Here is a 24192-nt window from a genome sequence, read left to right as displayed (position 1 = left end):
CAACAAAATACGTACTCACTGTTAATTCCCATGGTAAATGGGATGGGGGTGTCTGGGAGGCAAGTGTCCACACAGCTGATTTTGCGGAGTTCCATTTCCTGTTCCTGTTATGACACGTCTGACCTTAGTCATAGTACCATTCTATGGCAAAATCGCAGTAAAAAAAAGCTAAAGGAAAAGCAAAAGTGGGGGTGACGTTTTTCAGTTTTTGCATTGCTTTTTCCCCCAGAGGCGGGAGTGGTTTTCTGGCCGCCGCCATGGTTCTGTGCAGTGAGGGTGACTGCAGCGTTTGCCTGCTGGCCTTCTCGCGGGCGGAGCGGATCCCGCGTATGCTCCACTGCAGACACACTTTTTGCCAGCCCTGCCTGGAGACCCTCCAGACGCGTGCCAGGAGCGGCCTGCTCACTGTAGGATGCCCCCTGTGTCGCCGCGTCACCTGCATCCGGCCGGGCCTCAGCCTGCAGGAGGCGCTGTGGGTCAACAGCGGCCTGTGGGAGCAGATACCTGAGAAGGAGAACGCACTGATAGATGAAGCCAAAAACCACACGATGGAAGACTCGTTCCAAGGAAAATGCCAAGCAGAATGGTATCTACCTTTTTTTGGTTTTCAGAGATCAAAAGATAGCATGAATACAGCGTGGGATTAGACATCACAGCAGATCATAGCAATCTATAAATGCCATTCCACAATTTTCTTTATTTTGGCTTTGCCATACTGCTAAATGTCTACCTCGCAATATGTCAAATATATTCTACATGACAGTTTTTAAGGATCTAATTCTTTACGCCAGTCAAAGATCCTCTACACGAGACGCCATGGCTATATTTTAGGACCTACAGCAAAAACGCTAGCTAAAGAGCCTCTATATATAGTCCACTGCTGCAAAAATGTAAGTCCACAATTTTCTAAATAATGGAAGCTACAGCAAAAACACAATTTAAAGATCCTCTATTTAACAAGAGTGCTCTGCTGTTTTTAAACATGTGTAACAAAAATGCCAAAGATCAAAGATCCTCTCTAGCTCAGGAGTAAACAAACAAATCAACACGCTCATCAAAGATCCTCTGACAGCAGTACTATATTTAATGATGTGCTAAAAAAAACACACATCAAAGATCTTCTATATCTCAGCTTTTCATATAGATTTACGGCAAAATTCAAATATCCTCCATGTAAGAGTGCTCTGCTGTTTTTAAAGATGTGCAACAAAAATGCTAGTCAAAGATCTTCTATTCGGAAGCCTTGTGCTACTGACAAGGGTCGACAGCAAAAAAAAGGCGATTGCAGTCAAAGATCCTCTATCCTGAAAGAAACAAACACACAAAGAGCCACTATTTGAAGGACTTAAAAGTTGCTTTTGACTAAGGATGTTGATCTTAGGCCATGCCCACCTTTGTTGGCAGTGTGTTGTAACTTTGCTGAGCTTCCTCCTTGTAATCATAATGACTACTAATGAGCATGTCTCTTGTGATGAAAATACAAGCAACCACATGGACTCGGACCACAGCATTTCCCGCTGGAAGCGTCTGAAGCTTAGCATCTTCTCCTGGAGGAAGCTGAGGCTGACCAGGCGCTCTCCAGAGTGGATGGCAGACAGCAGCAACGTGTAAGTCCTGACCCCTGTCCCCAGCAACTATGCACCTATGTTATATTTACATGTTTTTCCTTGAAGGGAAATGAAGTCCTGGCGCAGACTTCCCAGTGAAGATGATGAAAAACGATCCGGTTTGGAAGGTGGAGGCTGTTAGGGCAGAAGAAGACATGTCCCCCCCACCCCCGTGTGCCGCTTTTTATTTATTGTAGGCTTAGTTCTCCCAGCTGCTGCTGTGGATTTGCTTCAGAGAGCAGATGGTCTCCTGGGACGTTCACTCCTCAACACTAAAAAATACTTTTTATTTATGACAACTGCAATAGTGTGTACTTGAGTTGTGTACGTTAAGAGGACAACAATGCCGGTGGGCTTCTTCATCACACCACGCCAATGTTACTTTTGAGGTAACAAAAGAGTCGCTGGAGCGTGAAAGAGGATTGTGGGGAGCATTCATGGAGCATCTGGCAAAGATTCCATGTTGGAGGACATGTGGCCATAATGGATCGTCATCATCGGCGTTAAAATAATTTTGGGTGCGGCGTAGAAAAATCAATACATGAAATGAAGGTTTCACTTTCATGTATTCTATGAAACTGTTTTCCAACCGGGATGGACCAAGATGATCCAGTAGGGGGGCCAGCTGGACCAAGGGGAGGAGCAAGAGCAGCAGTTAACTGAATTCAGTGCATCATAAATAAAAAATTACCTGATAATTTTTCTGGCCTTGTATAGTCACATGTGCATGCATGCTTGTTTTCCTCCTCTCTTTCTACCAAACAGGCTGGATGACAAGAGATTTCACTCTACGGATCTCACCAGCTGGGCGTGTTGGTTCTACAGCAGAAGCAACAGTGTCACACTGAGGAGAGACACACTAGAGAGTGCTAGTAATGTGTGTCCATGGTATATTTTCCCCATGCCAATTGTGTTATAAAACACCATCTAATGTCAATTTCAGACCATTAGCGCATCATCTTGTGACAAATTGAAATAAATAACTTAAAAGGGGATCTATTATACCTTTTCAAACTTTTCTGGCCTATAAATGTAGTTAGAATATTAAACGGTGTCAAAGTTTCAGATAATGAGGTTTGCGTATTTGGAAGTGAGACCTGGAAGAAGTTTGGGATGGCTCAAAACGCTCTGGTTCAGAGGGTGTTGCAAAACGGTTCCTTTGTGATGTCACAGATTTACCGTCCAGCAGAATGAGATCATGTGATCATGACAGGAGGAGGAGCTCTGTCTGCAGGAAGACCATCAGCTCATGGTTGGATAGATTTGAGACAGATAGAACCTTTGGCTCCCCCAATATCTCCAACACCTTAACATAGGTTTGGACCAACACCTGGACCAGGGGTTGAAGAACCAGACCGAGTTATGAGTCAACGCGGGGATCCCCACGGTCCACTAGTTCTACACTCCAAGCTCCAGATCATGCTGTTAATGTTGCTGTGGTCAGTAAGACATGTTTATTCAGGGTTTGGGGGGGAGACATGCACTGTTCAATCATGGCCCCGCCCTCAATGAACATTACTAATGAAATCAAACGGTGCTGCGACACGACAGCAAGATATACATTCTTGTTGTAAAACAATAAATACATGCACATGATGGACGTTTGCTCAAAGTGTGCTGATTTACTTAGAAAGTCTTTTCCATGTGACGTCACACACAATATGGTACATTTACTGTCAATTCCCTCCACATACAGTAGAGCCTCTAAGACTGAACATAGTTTCATATCACAAACAACGGCGCAGGAAATCATCTGTTCTTCGGTCAAGCTTTGGCCATGAGAAAAGCTTTCGGCATTTTTTTAAAAGTGTAAAAATAAGTTATCCTCTAGCAATATAAAAACTAAGAGCCTTAACTTAAGAACGACACCATTATTAACCGTCACACAAGCGTAAAAAGAAGTCAAGCAGTGTTACCAGTAAAAAGTTGAAGCAGGGGTCTCTAAACTGCAGCCCAGGGCCAATTGCATCTTTCATCTGTTTTTTTTTTTAAATTGACCTGTGCCGCATTCTAAAAATATAATTTAACACGAGCAAAATCATTTTACATGAATAAAGTCAAGATAACAAAATAAAATCAATAATGATGTAATATTATGAGGAAAAATAACATCATTGCAGAACATTTAAAATATTAAAAAAATAATATTATGAGGAACCTTTCAGAAAATTAGATAAAGTCATAATATTAAGGAAATAAAGTTAAAATATTACAAAAAAAGTTAAAAATTTAAAAAAAGAGCAGAAATAGAAAAAAACAGCTGTGATTTTACAAAAATAAAGTCATAGAAGCAAAATAGTTGTATTTTGATGAGGGAAAAAAAATCACAATTTTATGAGAAAAATCTTCTATAATAATGTTGGAGAAAATCAAGTCATTTAGTAACAGAGTTGAAATTTTAAAGCTTTTAAAAATGTTTAAATATTATGAGAAACCTTTTTGGGAAGATTAGGTTGGGAAAAACGTATGAGAATAAAGTCAAAATATTATGGGAATCAAGTCCGACATATTCCAAGTTGGAAATGTACTAATACTGTTTAAGAATAAATTTAAAAAATCAGCAAAAATGAAGTTGTGCAGTACTACAATACAATACAATAATAAGTTACACTAGGCTTTTTCACCTACAATGACCAAATCTGAGATGCAAAAGTTTATTCTTGCAATACTGTATATATAACGTGTTAGCATATGATTTACAAAAGTTGCACCCTTTCCTTGTTCACTATGTCGCCCTGGGTGTAAAGTTTGGACACCCCTGGGTTAAAGCAATAAACTAGCCAGCTAGTCAGACCTGGATGTAAACAAGTGACAGTGGTGGAACAAGCGGTAGACGGAGAATTCGTCCTTGAACGGCACGGCACGCTCACGCCACATCCCCCCAAAACTTGCAAACTGTACTGTTCCACATTAGAGGCTCCACTATAAATAAAGGTTTACTGCGTGGACCGGGACTGGAATGGTGGACAGTGTGCCAAGTGATACTCGTCTCATGCAGTGTTAAAGGTCCAAGTTTGTCCTCTGCTCCCATATTTACAGTAGTGTGTAGTAAGTAGCACACTGGCATGGTGTGTGTGTGTGTGTGTGTGTGATGTTACCTGACACAGACAGAAGCATGCATGGATACTTGGTCTAAAAGGCTCAGTGGTGGACCCCCCCAGGATGCTAACACTGGAAGGCGTAATCATCCTTGATGTCAAATATCACTTCAAAACAACATGAGTGGATATAAAAAAAAATACTAAAACAAAGCGGGGGGGTGGGTGGATGTTCCTTACAGTAACCTTCGTGGTGTTTGGACACTTTTTGGCAGCTTCAGCATCAACACTGACCAGCAGTCAGGACCATTGGGAGGCCTTCAAAGCAAAAGGAAGCAACGTAAGAAGCGTCGGGGGGTTGGGGTGGAAAAGGGGACGCCACGACTGCTGCTCGTGGTGATTAACACGAGCAGCCCGCCTCAGTCGTCTGCGCCTCCTGCGGTTTGTCCAACTTGATGTCGATCACTGGAAGAGGCAATTAAGGAAGTGTGAGCGTGACGATGGAGGTTAGGTATTAAGAGTGTAAGAGGAAGCAGAGCAGTCAACACACAGCAGTCAGCCGTTTATACACTGTTGTAGCCCTTTGCTACCACAGGAGGGTGCTGTTTTACACAAAGGCTATTATGTATTTTATGTATTGTAGACTAGATATTTCTTAATATTGGCATTAATAAAATAACATTTACTATATATAGTGCTGAACCATAAGTAAAAAAACATTCCTGTAGATGAGCTGGTATCAGGGTGTGAAAAGGTGCATGTTTAAGTCATTTGGTAGCCAAGACCAACCCTTTCTGTTTGTAAGCAGACAAGGAGCCATCAAAAGTGCCATCAAAGTCCAAGACATGACATGACATCACATCACATCAGACGTCAAATGAAAAAAAGAGCAGCCATCTTAAGTTATCTTAAGTTAGGGGCTTTGACAAGGTGAATTTACAACACACATGTGAAAGGATACTTCCTTCTTTGCTCGTCTCCTGCATGCTTTCCATCCCGGGGAGAGCAGCAGCCACACGGCGAAACAACTGCAAAAGGAAGAGGAAGCATACATACATCCTGCTCATTTTTGTTACAGCCGTCCTTCATGCCATGTTGCTCAACGACTAGAAGTCTCTCACTCATCCAAAAAAAAGCAGGCTTTGCTGCACATCTTAAAATGCCAGCTATCCCATCTGTAAACTGTCTAAATTCCAGCATGAAGGATGTGGCCTGGGAGGAGCCCGTGGATGTTTGTTTTTATTGTAAAATTGCAAAAAAGTAAAAATATAAAAATAAAAAAGTTGTAACCTAACAAGAAAATGTCGTAATTTTACGAGAATAACATTGTAATGTTATGAGAAAATTAAACAATTGAACAAGGACAAAAATACATTTGTAATTTTACAAAGATTTTGTTGCAAAATAGTTAAAATGTTATCAGAAAGAAGTGGAAATAAGAAAGAGATAAGAAAGAAAAAAACAGCTAAGTTAAAAGTTTAACAAAAGAAAAAAAATAGCTGTAATTTTTAGAGAATAACATCAAAATATTAAGAGAAAAAATGTTGCAATTTTACAAGAATAAACTTGTAATACTATGAGGAAAAATAAAGTCATTTTAGTAGCAAAGAAAAAAAAAATTGGAATATTATGAGAAATTTTTTTAACTATTTTGGGGAAAACTTCATATTATTATGGGAATAAAGTCATAATATTATGAGCAGATCGTTTACAAAGAAGAAAGAAGTTGAAGTACTTTGCAAACAGGCTTCACTTTTCATTTGAAACCCCTGCAATGCAGTATTGTACCACAACTGATATCTTAAGTTGGTAAGAATATATACTGGTTATATTGATAAAAAATATTGTTAAAAAAACTGTAATATGTGACAGCTCTCTCACCTGTTTGACATTGTAACCAGTCTTGGCGCTGGTCTCTATGAACATGACGCTCAGCTCTTTGGCCCTCTGCTCGCCTTCCTCGATGCCGATTTGCCTGTCAGGGGACCAAAGAGCATCATTATCTTCATCTTCAACCACCTACACAGCTAACAAGCGTGCATGATGACATCATGCATGGGACATCACTACTGTGTAGAATTGTGTTGTTCAAAGTGACGCTCTTGGCCTGAACACGGGACGTGAAGTCCATCTTGGCACACAACCACACTAGGTACAAAAAGGAAGGATATTTACGTAATCAGGTGCTATTTCCAGACGCACGGGCTGAGGTTTGCTTATCATCATCATTGCATAATGGACACACACTGTCCGTGCCGCACATGGTGATGTGGGACAAAAAGGTAAATTCATCACAACATGCTCTGGTGAAATAAGAGCTTCAATCCACATCACTCCCTCCCACACAGCAATATATTTCTCACTTTTCCACAGGAAGGGAGTGGAAACGATAAAGCTGATCCAACGTAATAACACGATTGATGAAATGGAGTATAGATCAGGGGTACCACCAAGGGCCGCATACTGACTCATCAAAGACTGTGAGGACCACTTTGATATTTGACAGTATTTAAAGAAAAAATGATGTTTTGTGCTACAGTGTTTCTCAACTTGTGCTTTGCAGAACCAGTCTGGATAGCTGACATGGCAGCTGACATCGAGTTAAAAATGCCAATAATACTTTATACTTTTTCCACTTTTCTGACCTATAAATGTAGTTAAAATGTTGTATTCTTGTGTTAAACGAAGTTTCAGATAATGAGATTTGTGCATTTGGAAGTGAGCCCTGAAAGAAGTTTGGGATGGCTCAAAAGCTCGGTTTCAGAGGGCGTTCTAACACTGGTGATTTGTGATGTCACAGACTGCCAGGCTTCCTCGTAAGGCTGTGCGCTGTACACCACTCCCCCAAGCTCTGATTCTCTGTTCACGGTGTTAGCAATGTCTCCAAGGTGTTTTATTGGGTGTAAGGGAAAGCTACATTTGTTTACAATTCCTAATGAGGAAAACATCAGGCACAAGTGGTTGGCGTTCCTGATTCCCTACCAGTAAATTAAATACATTTTAATCTGACACTGGACTTATCAGTGTCCTGACTGTGTTTATTTTATGTAAGTCATGGAGCAAAAGCGCTTGTCTGTGTAGCATTACAGCGTGTGCATACAGGGAGCAGTTTTTTTTCTTTTCTTGAGAAACTTTGAACTGGCCAGTGTCTATGTTGAAAGCGGACATTTTAAAAACATAAATTGGTGTTTATTATCAACTCCTATACCGATTATCAACTCCTGTAGACCTGGGTTTGCAGATAGCGGCACAACAGTGGAAGCCCTTCTGAGCACTAGAGAGTATGATCAACCACAGCAGAGTGGCCGTGTGGGGAGGCGGGCCGTGGGATGAATAAATGTTTGCGGGAAACACAAAATCCAAAGAAATACAGCTGAATAGGTGCAGATTACAGACGAAAGCTTTCTGGTTATTGTGCGTAGGTGCTCTATAGGAGTGCACAACTCAATACAAAGGATCGAAAAATGAGAATAATAGGTCCCCTTTAATATTGTACAAATGTTCTAACATTTTGACATTGGTGTAAAATTACTGCTCTATTTATCTATTTTGTGTATTTTAAAAGTTTCCCTGTTCAATTTGTAGAATATGTCAAGGGCTGCCAAATGGCCCCCAAGCCACACTTTGGACACCCCTGCTATAGATACAGTGTAGCAGGCAGGTATCAACTAAGTATGTAAACATGCAGTTATGATGACAAAATGTGACCTGGAGGGTTTCCTACAAACCTCTTATCCGCCAGGTCCGTCTTATTGCCTACTAGCATGATGATGACATCACTTCCTCTCTCTGTTCTCACGTCATCAATCCACTTGGACGTCTGCTGGAAAGAGTTGACGTCTGTGGAGAGAAGGCGGACAGTAGATGTCATCGTAACTCTGCGTCTTGCACCTGGTCTGCCAGAGAATAAGAAAATGTTGCCAAATTAGCAACTTTGTGGCTACATTTAGCGAGCATTCACACCCCTCTTGGCTCTGTATTTCGTACAGAAACATTCAGTGTAAACCATTTTTTTAAGTTTTGTACAGTTAATTTTGAAACTCAGCATTTTAATAAACTGAATTTTGCATTTTTTTATTCAATAAAATTACAGAAAAAAAAGGTTTGGTAAATAAACCAAACAAATGAACCTTCATGATAGACTTCCATTATTAACACAAACTCCACTTTGAGCACACGATGCACACTAACACATACTTGTGATGTCGTAGACGACCACAGCCACCGTGGAGTCCCGTATGTAGCTGGGGATGAGGCTCCTGAAGCGCTCTTGTCCCGCGGTGTCCCACAGCTGCAACCTCACCTGATGGTTAGAGACAACAGACACACGAGAGAGATGATACTCAGATGAACTAACTCTTTCATACATGCCACACACACACCTGTGTAGTAAACGCAGTGTCTTACCGTTCGGTCTTCCAGGTACATCGTTTTCGACAGGAAGTCAATTCCAATGGTTGCCTTGTTCGTGGAGATAGGAAATCCATGGATGAGTCAACACTGAGAGCAAAAAACAGCTTTTCCACTGGAAAATACATTGTACCTTGAAAAAGGATTACATATTACAGTAAATCCTCCCATAGCCGGGTGTCTAGTCTACAAGAGCAAATAGTCTAAAATTCAAACAATAGTGACATAACAGCTGTGACAACATCTTTTTATTAACTCTACAAGATGGTAGTGGCAGCATCCATCCATCCATCTTCTATGCCGCTTATCCTCACTAGGATACTACATCTATTTTTAAAAAGTCATACGTGTATGTGTGGACTGAATTCTAAAATTGGTATTATTCTACAGCAGATGGCAGTAAACATTACACGTCTTATCCTGCTATGATCGCCTCGGGTGACATGTCCCGCTTGAGCCTGAAGAAGCTCAATCCCCATATTTATACTGTACGTGGTGCAGGTACCCTACATTTAGCTCATGAACGGTCACTTTTTTCTCCTGTACACAGGAAGTGTGGTGTGCTTCCATGTTAGGCAGTGCAGCAAATTGCCTAGTGTCCACTTGGACATCAGCAGCTCGATCACGCGCTGGTTTCCTTGGCGATGCCAGCCACCGCCACGGACTGAGCGAGGCGGTGGCTGGCAAAAAGACAAGTGCGTTACACTCAGTCTGATCATGCTCTGACAATCAGTGTGTATCTTCACGAAGTGGCACAAAAAGCACAACACTATCCTGGAAGGGATGTGGCAGATTGATGTCTTCCTGCCACAGGAGTGCATGCCAGATGAATCCTAATAAATCTGTGTGTGTGACAGAGGTTAAACTTGCTCATAATACTGTACATCTGACAGCAAGGCAACTGCTAAATCAACTTCATATAAAAGGTGACGTTGTTGACTTGACTGCTGTTATCATCATAGAAGGGTTTTCAGGTTCTTTTTGGCCCAGTTCTTAAAAATAGAACGGCACATAGACGACTACACATGAACACATTAGACTGGAGTCAATTATTAATAATCTTTTGAAAGATTAATAAGCACACGTCGTCGGGGAGGCTGGCTTGGGGCCCATTCTGCTCGATGGATTTCATGATATTTAACCAACATAAGCATAGTATAAACATTCCGGGACTCTTTGAAACTAAATTGCTCAATATTACCTTTAAGGACACATGTGTGAGGTCATGTAATTTCAGTATTTCTGAGAAAAAAATATATAAGCCATACAAAATTAGTTCAAACATCAGTCAATCTAAAGGCAGTGTTTCCCAGACACTCATTTATTTACATTTGGTGCTACCTGTTCGCCATAATCGCTCAGAAACACAAATTCTCCTCAGTAAATCACCACCTCATTGTGGGACACTGGGGTCTCAGTGATGGGGTCGACCCCCATGGGAGCCAGCTAGGCCCAGCCTGGAGAAGCGCCCCGGGATCTCCTTCCTGTAGACCCACCACCTGCGGAAGCAATCATAAGGGTCTGGTGCAATGTGCTTCGGATGGTAGTTGAGGGCGGGCGCCTAGGCGATCTGGTTCTTGGGACATGGGCTGACACAAGGAGCCCGAGTTTGTGTGAGAGGTTGAGACATTCCTACTAGACATAGTCAGACTCACTTTGACCCACAGTTTGGATTCTGGAATTAAACTCCTCATGAGATGCTGGACCTTGCTCTACTCTGGAGTTGCTGTAGGGGAGAGGCTGCAAACTAGTGTGGGTGTATTAATAGTCCCTTTGGCTCAGTGCCTCTGTGTTGGAGTCATCCCCGGTGAACGAGAGTGTCACTTGGTTGATGATTGATTGATTGACTGATTGTCGTTTAGTTGTTGGACTTCTGTGTGAACCACAATTATTCCATAACAAACACCATGCTGAAACATAAGGATGTCCACAAGTGCACTTGGCACCAGGACACCTTAGGACACAGGTCTATGATCGACTATCATCAGACCACATTGTGTGGACATGTGGGTGAAGAGAGGGCCTGAGCTGTCAACTGATCACCACCTGGTGATGAGTTGGATGAGATAGCGAGCAAGGATGCCGGACAGACCTGGGAGACCTCAAAGCTGTGGCCCCATGGTGGTCAGTGCCAGTCGTGAAAACCCATGATAAGAGAGACACAGCTAAATCTGACGTGCAAAGTGGCGAGCGATGACTTTACAACTTTACAGTGGATCCCTGCATATTCGCTATTCAGCTTTTGGTAAAAAAAAAATCTCAGAAAATAGGACCTTCTTTCCAGAAAACAAGACGATGTAACGACATGAAGTCAGTGTCAGACAGCTACCGAAGCACTACTGTAGCTGCAGCTTTAACACAAGTTATCATATGATTGTACATGCAGTAATTTTGACATATACTGTACAAGTGCTAGATCCATATCTTGTGGTGATGCTCTTATCCATGTGTAAATGTTTGAGTCGATGTGGCCATGCTTGAATGACAGCTGCTGTGTGGCTTCCTTTCCTCCCTCAGGCTTTCCGCATGTTCAGCCAGCCAAGAAGATGCCTGCCTCGCTTTCTCTTGGCCAGGCAGACGGCACTTGACGGGAGTCAAACAATCTGGCTCAGCTTTCTTTGATGGCCTCAATGGGTCTCCAAAAGTATGGCTGCTTTACTTAAAGGCCTCAGCTTCGTTTGAAAGCAGGCGCGTACAGTCTCAGCTAATCCTTCCACCAAGGACAGGCTTCTTATTCTTGTTGGATAGCACAAGCAGCAGTGTGAATATTTTAGTAAACACTTGAAGGTCACATCACCTGCAGGGCTGCCAGTCAAGCAGCATTAAGACACCCTATGAATAAAAAAATCATTTGGATTTGATATGTGCCTGCAAAGCACACAGTATATTGAAAAATAGACTACAGGGTGTTAGCAGGAAAGCAGCCTACGGTTCCTCCCCGGCTTCTTTATCATCTACAATAAAGCAGAGCAGATGCTCTATAGGGACATTATTAAAGAAAGCAGATGCTATCTGGCCAGCATCCGTCTGCCCATTGAAAGCAGGGTTATGTTGAGGGATGATCTCTGTGTGTCACCACGAGGACAAGGCAGTGGCCATTTGTCTGCAAAGCCACGCTCCCTTAAATTGGCCGCACCATGATGGCCGCTGTGTTTCTCCGCCATTATTTATCCAGCCATTTAGGTCAGCAGTAGCCTTGGAGTGAGACAGACTGGAGGCGACCACGTTCATGGCATTCTTTAGGGGGGCGGTCTCAAGCTTATCTTTGGACCGCTGGAAGTAGATTCTGGGTGAGTACTCCACAAAAATGGGTTTCACAGGATTAATTGGCTCCAGACACAACTGTGATAAGTGAATTTCCATGAATGTTTTCATAGTTAGAGAATAGAAAACCTGCTATGATCTTCTAAACATAATTTTTAACATTATTAGAGCCCTCTAGACATGAAATAACACCCCTATAGGAACCTTTACACTCCTATTGCCCAATAATAAAAGCCATTTAAGACATAAATAAGAATCGTACTTGTGTGCCAGGGGTCATGGGTTAGGGTCACAGCAGTAGCTTGTTCTGAGAACACTCACACCCACTCATGCTGTTTGCTCCTGCTTGTATTTTAGTTCATTTAGACATTTGAGTACAAAAGAATGCTTAATTTACTCCATAAATACATAATATGTGTTAAAATGTGTGTTTGTATGCACCCTAATATACACCCATATATATATATATATATATATATATATATATATATATATATATATACTATGTATCGTTTTGACCAATAATAAACCATATTCAACCGCAAAACAACAAAAATAAATAAATAAATTATAAAATAATATACTTAATACTTATACTTATATAAACTGTGATTTTGAACCCACAATATTACTGTATTACAAGACATATATATGTAATAGAAATAAAAAAGTACTGTGGATTCGCTGGAAGTGCCTCCGGCTTCCCAGCATGCCTTGCGGCACTTGTTTAGTGAGGAGCTGCTAAAGTTACATGTTTGGAGTTAGCATTGTTGCCCTTTGTGTCTTTACATGGCTGTGATAAGCGGGAGGCCCAGAAGAAAGTTGGCAGAATCAAAAGATACTCCATTTTCTTTTGTTTTGTTGGGCGTAAAACTTGCTCTATAATACTGTGAAGTATTACATCTTAAAGACTTTAAAGATGTGGTGCCCTTGGCATTTGTTTTTGATCCTGTAGTGTTTCGGTGCCTGCACGTTGTGTTTGAGGGTGCTTGTGTGTGTTTGGAGCGTCCCTGTCAGCCAGCATCTCATGTGGCTGGAAATGATGACATATGCTGTCCCTGCACAAACATTTATCTCACTGAAGTATTAATTAAAAAGATGCATTACACCTTTGGTTGGTCTTCGGGCTGCAGTCGTACGAGTGAGAACCAATTGCATCGTTTGTCATGGACAGCAACTGGAAGACAACAAACCTCCTAATATTGTGTCTGAATTAACTTCTCTATTCAGGTAAACGTGTGTTTTATTTGCCACTGAGTTGTTTCCTACACGTTGCGTAGCTCCTACCAGCCATGCATACTGTATACCCCATGTGACCACCAAGTTGAACAAGGTCGGAAAGGCTTTGTGAGGTTTATTCCAAATCCTTTTGATTACGATGTAAGTAGATATAAGAAGCTTCTATTAGGAGATTTTGCATTTAAAGGGAAAAAGAGTCTTTTGTGTTGTTTCTGCTTTGAAGATGAATGATGCTACAGCTCATGAAGCACAAAGGTTTTATGTCTTATCGAGGGACAATACAATAAAAAAATCAGTGTACAGCTTTCTACACGACCATCGTGTAGAAAATGAATGAATGGTTAAAAACGTTTAATTTAGGCAAAATAGAGAAAATGTCCCTATATTTGCATATTTTTGACTAATAATAGGCTGTATCGAATCCACAAAGCAGCATGATTTATTAAACGTGATAAAGTGAAGCCACAACATTTGAAACAGGGAGTGGCGAAGGATTATTTTTATCATGATGTGAATGAATGGCTCCCTCCGGTAGATGGAGATCGTAAGTCTACATTGTTGTCACCGCCATTTATGCAAATTAGATGATGCCGTCTTCATCTAGCACCCTAGTTCTTTCATAGTACCTCCATAGTGCTACACAAGCTGTACACTGACTACTCCATGGCAAAACGTTTAAAAGCTGTGCAGCACCCACCTGGTACGTGTTGTCAAAACTGTCATACATGAAGCGTGTGATCAGGGAGGTCTTTCCAACTGCAAGGAGAAACAAAAGATGTCGTTAACGAGGAGGCGTGACAAGAAGACGCCCACTCAAACCGGCAGCCGAGGGAGCTCATTAGCGTTGTTGGCCGTTCAGTCCAAATTACTGGAAGGGAAAAGACTTACAGGATGACGGGAGGTCAACTGTTGTATGTGCTACACATGCTGGATAAAAATCCATAAATTAGTACTATCATGATACATGAATGTTTACTGAGCAGTGACTTGATCATTTCGGGAATCAATCATTCGACGTGGCTTAGTCACGGCTACATAGATGGGTCTTCATTTAGTGAGTGCATGCAGCATTCATCAGTTCTGATATTCTTAAGAGTACACTGGCATACATTTTTATAACAAATGTGAATAAAGTTTCAATAGAGACTCACTTTCAGATTCTTAGCAGGCATCATCAGCGTCAGTGTTGAATTCACAAGTCGTGTAATGAGCTCCAAAGCATCTTAATCAAGGAGACTAATTACTTGGCTTTCATAATCGCAGTGCTGAATCTGATACAGACTAGTAGATAATGATTATGCTTATGATGCCTTGCTAACGTTATCAATGCATCATCTGGTTCACTTAATGATGCCCTACTTTAGATAAACACACAAGGCAATCTAGTAGGATCCAGTGATTGCTTATAGTGCGGAAATTAAAATAATACACTAGGCGGTGGCTGTTAGGAATAGATAAGAAGTGTCAAGGCATCAGCAATATCATCAAGGCTTGTATCAGACAGTATGGGCGTGCCTTTGAGCCAAACTGTAGCATCCACTGGCGTTTCCCATGGTGTTTTTAATTAAAAAATCCAATAAATTTAATTAGGGAAATTTTTTTATGTAAATCTTATTTTATTTTATTATTTCCAGGCTTTTGCAGGCCTCATAAAATGACATGGCAAGTAAATGAGAAACTAATATATGAAACAAAGCAATTAAATCTACTCGCGCATGTGCGACCAAGAAAAATAGGAAAATGTGGAGCCAACGGACCAGTCTAAGCCTATCGATGCCAGCGTGTGTGATCACATTTCAATCACATTCGATCAGCTTTTCTAGCAGGCTCTCACTTTATTCTGTCTCTCAGCAAAGTTACATTTGAATTCAAAGGATTCCAAATCTAAATGTTTTTTTTTTAAAACCACTGTGACCTTTTATCTTTTAAACAAACAAGCAATATGGTTCAATTCATTTGTCCCACAGGGAAACTATGGAAACTCAAATTATATAAAGGTAAAAAAAAAACAGGCCATTTGGTTGCCCTGTGTGTGAAAAGAGGGCGGTATCAGAGTTAATAGTATTTATCAGTAACACGGTGAAAATAAGAGCAAATGTGAATGTTTAGTCAAAATTGTGGATGTGTAGGAGAGCTCCGGAACTGTATGTGCCTGAAAGCGATTATGTGTCCTGTGATTTGCCCAAGCCTGCTTGGTTCTACTTAATTAAATGTAGTGCATAGTTATATGAGTGAGACACAAGAAATAGGAGACACACATACATGAGACACAAAAAATAGGAGACAAACATATATGAAATCCTTCACTTTGCAAGTCCATTTCGGTGTGCGGACCTAAATCTTCTGCTTGGGCTCCTAAAATTTCAAGTTAGGGACCCCCAACCATTCTGTAATTAATGTGACAGATGAAATAACAATGCGAGGACATCGTATCAAAAGCAATAAAGTCTCGTTTATCAGGAGTATTTTACATTGTAATTGTAACAAGATGATTAGGTCTGTGTTCCTACGCTCTCCTTTCTCATTGTTTAAAACCCCAATAATCCCACACTGAGGCCGTGGCAGTTGAAAAGCATTTTAGCATATGCTGCTCACAAGGCTAACGTGCTGTTAGCCTCAACGTACATTCATTCCACTGTAGCACCAACACTCACTGACAGCAACAGAGTGAACCCTCTTGTCAACGAGGAACAAACTGTTTGTATCCGGCAGAGAGTGTGTCTCCAAACAGCACTATAGTGCACAGGTCCAACGTAAACATGTCACACATCACATAGAACAAGGTCACATTAACAAGTGGAATAGGAGAACCCAAACGTTGCCGACATTAGCATAGCCATGGGAGCTAAAGTGCTAATATTACATTTGCATAGGTTAAAATAGGTTAATAAAAAACGAATGATCAAACGTACATATCACACATATAGTATGTAGCTGATGGACATCTCCATTTTGAATGTATAGCAAAGCCTGTCTTTTTTATATTTTGACAAAGTGTTAGGCGTATACATAGGGTGTCTCATCTAGCTAATAACATGAACAAGGTTCACATCAGATGCAGTCATGATACATTTAGCAATTTTAGCATATTTTCCTTGGTCTGGCTTTTCTTTTCAGGTTTCAACAAGGCATGTGGCGACCGACGGGAGGAAGCATGACGTCACCACAGCCAGGGTTAGCGAGGACAAAGTTATATAAAGCACCTGAATCTTTAACATCATAGAGCTGGCCTGAAAAGTCAACATCACATTTTCTATTCATGTTATGTGCTGCTACAGGAATGGCAGTGTTGATGCTAGCCAAGTGTACACAATATAAACAACAGATCTCACAAAGCGTCAGACGCCAGGCTTGGATCTGATTAAGTCTCCATGTGATGCGGCAAGGCAACATGAGGGACAATTAGCGGGAAGAATCATGCACCTGCGACAGGAGGCGGCTCAATTTTTATGCCGTGTTAAAGCACCCCCACCACACACACACACACACAAAGAGTGGGGTTTTTCATGTGTGAAGTATGAAAGTATCAAATGAGCTTGTTAAGAAATCTTTCATCGTACATGGACAAGCAAGCCTTCCGTACACACACGGAACACACTTCCGTGACCGCGCTTCAAAATATAAATAGCAGTGCCGTTTGTCCAATGTTTGCGTTAACAAAACAAGACTGTCATAAAAATATCTTACATATGCAGTTGGAATTGCATGGGTGACTACATCTTCCTTCATCACAAGCACAGGCATTACAGTTTGTTGAAGATTTAGTAGCAATGTGTTCTTACCAATAAATAAATGTGATTTACAATTTCAGTGTTCAAAGTGTATTTCATGAACTAAAACTAACAATGACCCCCTTATTTTCCACAATTTAAACAATAAAATGGTGTCTGAAGTGAGAAAAGCCAAGACTAACATCACCAATGTCAATGAAAAGTCTAATGGCAACATTATTAAGTGTGGCAACACAGAAATAAACTAACTCAAGCAAGCAAACACACTTTAAAATAAATTGCCTCAAAGTATGTAATAAAGTTATTGATCATATTGAGCTGAGTCATCGCCTGAATAATTCCACCGGGATTGCACAGACTTTTTTGACATAAAAGATATATCTCATGATTAAGTATTCTTGGATCGAAAGAAAGCCTTTAATACTGTCAGTCATGGTATTCTACTTCATAAACTAAATCAATTCAATATGTCACTTGCTGCTTTGAAATGGTCCAAATCATAGCTGGGGGGGATGACAACAATACGTCAGCGCCAATGGGGTCTAGTCACATTAGAATGCAAATAGCATGGGAGTACAGCAAGGGTCAATTATTGGTCCTTTGTTGTTCCCAATGGACGTTTACCTACCAAGCTGCTGTCAAGTGTCAGATGTACGCTGACCTATGAGTCTTCAGATTTTGTAAAAATAAAAAACTTACACACCCTGTGATTGGCTGGCGACCAGTCCAGGGTGTACCCCGCCTCACACCCGAAGACAGCTGGGATAGGCTCCAGCACCCCCGCGGCCCTTGTGAGGATAAGCGGTAAAAAATGAATGAATGAATGAAAAAAATTACACAGAATTTTTCCCATCCAAAATAAATAAAACAGATGGCTCACATGATTGGAGAAATTAGTTTTCTGGCTTATCCAATGTTATTGTGATGTCCACATCAAAAAAACAATTTAAAAAAAATGTAAATGAAGACAAATTAAAGAATTTACTATAAAACTCATTAAGAAAAATATAAAAACAAATTGAAGAATTTTGCTAAATTATAAAAAAACACAGACAAATTTATTAATTAATTATATCTTAAATTATTAATTTAAAAAAGTAAAAATATAAAAAGAAAAATTAATTGCTAAATTCTTCAAAATTTTTAATACTTTTTAAAATTCAAACTGTACATAAAGAAAAAAATACTTGCTAATGCAAATTAATTTTTTGAATTCAAACTGAAATAAAATTATATTATGTAGTGTAATATTCAACAATATTAAATATAATTCAAATGAACACAATATTTATGTATATTAGAGTTATTATTCAAATTGGAAATCATGGAAATATAAATGTTATTGTCAGTTCCAGGATCAAACTGTGGCCCTCATTTCTAACTGCACAGGTAATGCTGTATGGCTTACTTTAAGGCTGACTCTCCATTTTTTTGATGCGTGTCTGCAGTGAGATGTCATTGTTACATATTCCTGTCCGGTCTGTCTTGCCAACGCTGCTGAATCACGGGAGCAATATGCTGCACTGCACAAGGTCCACTCGCTCGTCAAAGGCATCAATCAGCGTGTCTGCAGGAAGTGGCGGCCTGAGCACGCTAACATTTCCCCACCACAGAGGCGGATATAGATTAGATGAGGCGACACGTTGAAGCTCTCAAACATCCTGCAGCTTTTTCACGAGCCTATTGATTGTGTTTTATGCCTTTCTTGCTCTTGAAGCACAAAACTAGCTTCAATCGGCTTCCTGGCCCTGATGTGTAGCTATAAGAACACACGTGGGTGACACTTTGATGACGTCAATTAGGAGGAGGTGGTGGTTTGATGATGGAATGTCATTCAGTGGTTATTAACCTTCGACCTGCAGAGCCCATCAGTCATGTAGGAGAGATTGCATTAGTGCTGCAAATGAAATGAACATTCTTTCACACCAGAAATGTGGAGCATTTCCAACAAAGCCGCTGTTTAAAAATTCATGACAAGCAATGACTTGCAAATCCCCTTTGACCTTTTAAATGATGAGGGCTTCCCCTTGCCAAAGTCCCTAAAGTCTGCATATACAGTACGTATATATATATGTGGTATATATGCCGACATATAATATACATACGTGACCCTTGTGAGGATAAGCGGTAGAATATGAATGAATGAATGAACACAATTTTTAAAAATAAAACTCTGAATTAGTTGATGCAGTAAATAATTATTTTAAATAGTATTACAATTCATTAAAATAAAATGAATGAATGAATGAATGAATGAATGAATGAATGAACATAAAAATAAAAAATACAAATATATTATTTGAATTAAAATTGTGGTTAACTGTGATAAAGTGAATTTCCGTGAAGTATGATTCCTTATTTATAAATGAAATATTTTCATAGTATAGAAAGCAACTTTATGACCTTCTAAATTTTTGATGCTGCCTTCTAAATAGTTGCCAACATTTTCAGAGCCCTCTAGACATAAAATAGCACCCCCTTAGTCACTTCTACACTCGTATTCCCCAATATAATACAGGGTCAGGACACATTTGTTGGTTAAATAAAAGACAAATAAAGTAAACAGTAAAGTAAAGAAAAGAAACAGTGTCATTTTTGAAAAATACATATAATGCCATTTTTTTTCATATAATGCCATTTTGCTTTGTTTCTTCATAATGCCATTGTTTTTCGTTTCTTTTTAAGTTGCTGCCATTAATTGGACTGGTGAGCATCGCGCTTTCAATGTGGAAATGTTTATCAAAACAAATGAATCTGTAACTGCGTTCCGTTTGCACTTCAATTTTGGTAGACATGATTCCGTACCATCTTGTTATGGGTTACCAACTTCAGAGCTACTGGATCTGCACTGAAACAAAAATCAACCAGCCGACCTCCCACCGCCATGAAACAGACAAATGACAAATCAAACAGAATGGCATTATATGTACTTTTCGGAAATAAAAACACTTTTTCGTTTCTTTACTTTATTTGCCTTTTATTTAACCTACAAATGTGTCAGATCATTTTGCCTGACCCTGTAGATGTAATATGAGATAATAAGACATTTAAGACATAAACAAACCTCCTGCTCATGTGTGCTGCAATAAATGTCTTCCGGAAGTGTGGACATGAAGTGAGTTTTAGCTGGATTACGGCCACAACAGTAGCCCGTATTATTATTATGATTGAGATTATGTTATTATTATGCCTATTGTGGGATCATTCAAACCTGCAATTAAAGGCTGTTGTTGCGAACATCAAATCTGGGTCATGTGTGACCAGATTAGAATACAACATTTTAATCATCTTTTAGTGCTTTATCTATTTGTATTTTATTCATTTTTATGCTTGAAAAGGCTTAATTTAGGCAAAGAATATGTCAAATTTGCTTAAATTTTAATAACAGACTGTAGTCAAGCACTAAACAGTGGTAATTTATAAACTAATTCATTTAATACTTTTACTAATTAAAGCCCTGGCAGATGGCTCTCTCCACAAGACCAAAGTCAGTCAGCTGGTAGTTGAGTTGTCAAGAAGTATGTCAAATCTCCGTTGGCAGGGACAAAACAGAAGTTACCCTGGCATGCTTCTTCCGATCTGCAATTAATTGCCATTAATTATGAGTTAACTGTTGTCAAAATGTGATTAATCGTGATTTTTGAATGTGGCTTACTTCAGATACTTCCTTTCTTTTCGTGTGGATGTTAATCTTCTTGGAAGTGTCATGGGGTGGGGGGAAAAAAAGCCAAAGAAAAAGCATAACGGTTGTGCTCAGATTTTGGCTTCTAATGTGGCGAGAGACCTAAAATAAGCCCACAGTTCTTCAATCGGTTTCTCCGGGCTTCTCCAACCCAACATTCAGTTCAATGAATCAAGTCACATGATAATGGTGGTCCAAACTGCTGCTGCTAAATTCGAGCTTCACAAGATTCCTCTCCGAAGACATAACGTCCTCATTTGTGCTGCCTTGAGGATGCTATGTACGCATTCAAACAAGTGGGTCCCCTCGTGGGCCTGCCAGCGACTCATGTCTGCTTCCCCCAGGCTAGTGCTAACACAATGAGGCCAACGTGGCGTCACACCTGGCTTGACTTGTTAATGTTTCCTCAAAATGTGTGTGTGTGTTGTTTAGCCTGTAGTCACAAATCCCCATTAGGCCACATTGGAGCTCAAATTGATTTTTGCCAACACGGAAGCCTTTGTTGGAGTTTGCCGGCATGTTCATCCATTATTCAGAACTACTGGAAAACGTGTGTACGTCTACGCCGATAATAGTACACATTCGACACATGTCATTTATCAACAAAGCATTTAACAACAAAACCGATGCTGTAATCACCGCAAGGAGCACATTGCCCGATCAGTATAAATGAGCTGATGTGGTCATTGTACATACACAACAGTACAGGCAAGTTGTCGCACACTGAAAAGCAACACTTCATATATAAAAGAGGAATGTAATGTACACTGCAAATGATGTGTACAATTCTTCTGTGAAACATGAACATGAGTCTCTCTCGTTTCTGTGCATTCTAAAGATATAAAAACAGATAAAACAGGCTGTGAATAATGCATGTAATAAGACGCACCTAGTCCGCCTTCTTCTTCTTCTTTCTTATTGGGCTTTTCCCAACAGGGTTCGCCACAGCAAATCAATCTCCTCCATCCAACCCTGTCTCTCTCACACCAACTACCCTCATGTCCTCCTTCACTACACCCATAAACCTCCTCTTTGGTCTTCCTCTACGCCTCCGACCTGGCAGCACCCTTCTACCAATATATTCACTATCTCTCCTCTCTACATGTCCGAACCATCTCCAAGGCCTCTAATATTAATGTCCCTCTGATGTACTCCTTCTCGATCCTATCCATCCTGGTCAGTCCCAATGAGAACCTCAGCATAATGTAACCTGCAAGCGACAGCAACATCGTTATTATTATTATTACCATTGTTTTATGCCAAAGAATTACCCTACTGCTGTGATGACACCTCGCCTTGCCACACCACACCAGCCAGCTAGCAACTAGCTTCACACCACACTCGCTCACAAAACCTCAGGCATTAACTTTTCCTGAGTTTGGAAAAGTTAATGTTAGGTTTCGTGTTCGTTTCTATGTTGCGATGTGAAACCAATGCACCCAGGAAGGAAGTTCCGGTATTGGTTAAAATGACCAAAGTATGGCAAAATTCATGTTATCATTAATGTTACTACATGGTTATAAAAGGATACCGTCTTGTTGGAGCCTTTTAGTCGTTGTTTTAATAGCGGGCTTTGTACAACCGCGTGCCATGATTACCTGTCATGTTTTAGCTGTTTTTATATCTTAAAACACAGAAAAGAGAAAGACGTGTCTCACATAGGGATTATGGATGATGAGCCAGATTACCCCCCCCCCCCAAAAAAAGGACAGTTTCAGTTTTTTTTAAACGATTAAATGACGATTGAACAACAGTATCAAACTTTTGTATCTATGTATATATAACAGTATCTATGTGTCCATATGGGACTTAAAACAATGCCTTTAAAGTGAAAATCCTCAGTTTGATCCAGGAACAAATGATATCCATAATTCCTGGATGGATTGCAGGGGACCTTTGAGCTTGATTGGGTTTCATTTTGTCTTCTTATTGAATATATGTTCAGGTTCTTATTTACAGGCACGTTTTAGGTATATTAGATGTTTTTTCACCTTGATACATGACTTGTTTTTGTTTAGGTAACTCATAATTAATGCTCATGCCACACAGAGAGATTCAAACCCAGATAATCCCGATCTCCTGACTGGGTGGCCTACATGCTGACCGGCCTCATACATAAAATATATTACATAATTTAAAATAGTATGATAATGTGGTGTGGATGGTTGTTTGTCTATATGTGCCCTGTGATTGGCTGGCGGCCAGTCCAGGGTGTATCCCGCCTCTCGCCCGAAGACAGCTGGGATAGTCTCCGGTACGTCCACGACCCTTGTGAGGATAAGCGGTCGAAAATGAATGAATGCATGTATAAATTGGAAGTACAATGAAAAAATATGATATAAAAATCTATAACTACATACACCATCTGGCCCTGGTGAGACCAACTTGTCACAGACGACAGTTAGGGCAATGGAGATGTGAGGGCCCTCAGGACAGCCTGGAGGATCAAGGACCAAGTGGAAGCTTGTGAAAGGTGCTGAAGTGAAGGTCCATTTTGGATAGAAATGGAGCCCTCCTTCTCAAGTTCTATCATGGCTGACTGACAAGCAGGGTGTGTCTCAGCACACACACACAACTTGCTTAGTCTATCCACAGCATCATCAACATCTGACCTCCATTCCACTCCATCACATGCTAATGGAAAGCCAACACAAACAGCTAGCTCAAACATACATACTAGTGAAGCGACATGAGACGTAAAAGATGTACACACACAGCTTATTCACCCTCACAAAACTAAGAAACACAGCTTAAACATCTCTAAGGACATGTCCCTCACTTGTTAAATGACTAGCGAGCTCGTACCTCAAAGATGAACTTGGTGACCCGCTAGCAGGTGCATAAAAAAACGCGTCGTCACGTGACTACCAATACCAACCAGAAGTTCCCCAAAGGAGTTTAAAAAAAAAACATCTTACCACTCTGCTCGCCCAGAAAGACGAGTTTGAATTTCCGTAAAGGGTTCCCAAAGTCGCTGGCCAGGGACATATTGGCGAGGAGGAAGGGCGGCTGTAGACGCCGGAGAACGTGATGAGAAGCAGTTGGACGGTGGAGATGCTGGAGGAAAAAAGGCGGTCGGGTTGCCTCCTCGCTCTCTCGGTGATGGTGACAAGCCGCCGATGAACCCGGCTGTGAGGCTCCGGGTGTTTGTGGGACTTTTTTTTCCTCTCCCCCCAACCCACACAACTTGGAGGCATCTGCGCATGCGTCAGCTCCGGCTT

At 40.6% G+C, this 24192-nt stretch overlaps 2 protein-coding genes across 4 annotated transcripts; one reads left to right on the top strand and one right to left on the bottom strand.

Moving 5' to 3' along the window:
- Nucleotides 1-235: 235 nt before the first annotated feature.
- LOC131129172 (uncharacterized) lies at nucleotides 236-2593 on the top strand. The gene is made up of 3 exons (XM_058072397.2): nucleotides 236-586; nucleotides 1485-1607; nucleotides 1674-2593. Exons 1-3 carry the CDS (start codon nucleotides 258-260, stop codon nucleotides 1747-1749), a joined length of 528 nt encoding a protein of 175 aa, XP_057928380.2. The 5' UTR covers nucleotides 236-257; the 3' UTR covers nucleotides 1750-2593.
- Nucleotides 2594-3046: 453 nt separating this feature from the next.
- On the bottom strand, nucleotides 3047-24176 carry rab6ba (RAB6B, member RAS oncogene family a). 3 transcript variants are annotated; one of them, XM_078790236.1, is made up of 8 exons: nucleotides 23890-24176; nucleotides 14256-14314; nucleotides 9053-9106; nucleotides 8843-8948; nucleotides 8374-8485; nucleotides 6527-6620; nucleotides 5607-5704; nucleotides 3047-5110 (listed from the first exon to the last, which is right to left on the bottom strand). In XM_078790236.1, exons 1-8 carry the CDS (start codon nucleotides 23957-23959, stop codon nucleotides 5065-5067), a joined length of 639 nt encoding a protein of 212 aa, XP_078646362.1. In that variant the 5' UTR covers nucleotides 23960-24176; the 3' UTR covers nucleotides 3047-5064. The 3 variants fall into 3 exon arrangements, with proteins under 3 accessions (XP_078646362.1, XP_057928383.1, XP_078646363.1); XM_058072400.2 differs by having other exon boundaries at nucleotides 5607-5673; nucleotides 23890-24172; XM_078790237.1 differs by lacking the exon at nucleotides 23890-24176 and adding an exon at nucleotides 23777-23797.
- Between the last annotated feature and the right edge of the window lie 16 nt (nucleotides 24177-24192).

Source organism: Doryrhamphus excisus, linkage group LG4 (genome assembly GCF_037039965.1).
Source record: "Doryrhamphus excisus strain RoL-2023G ecotype Guam linkage group LG4, RoL_Dexc_Guam_v1.1, whole genome shotgun sequence".
Classification (NCBI taxonomy): Eukaryota; Metazoa; Chordata; class Actinopteri; order Syngnathiformes; family Syngnathidae; genus Doryrhamphus; species Doryrhamphus excisus.
This window is presented reverse-complemented; position numbering and strand designations above follow the sequence as displayed.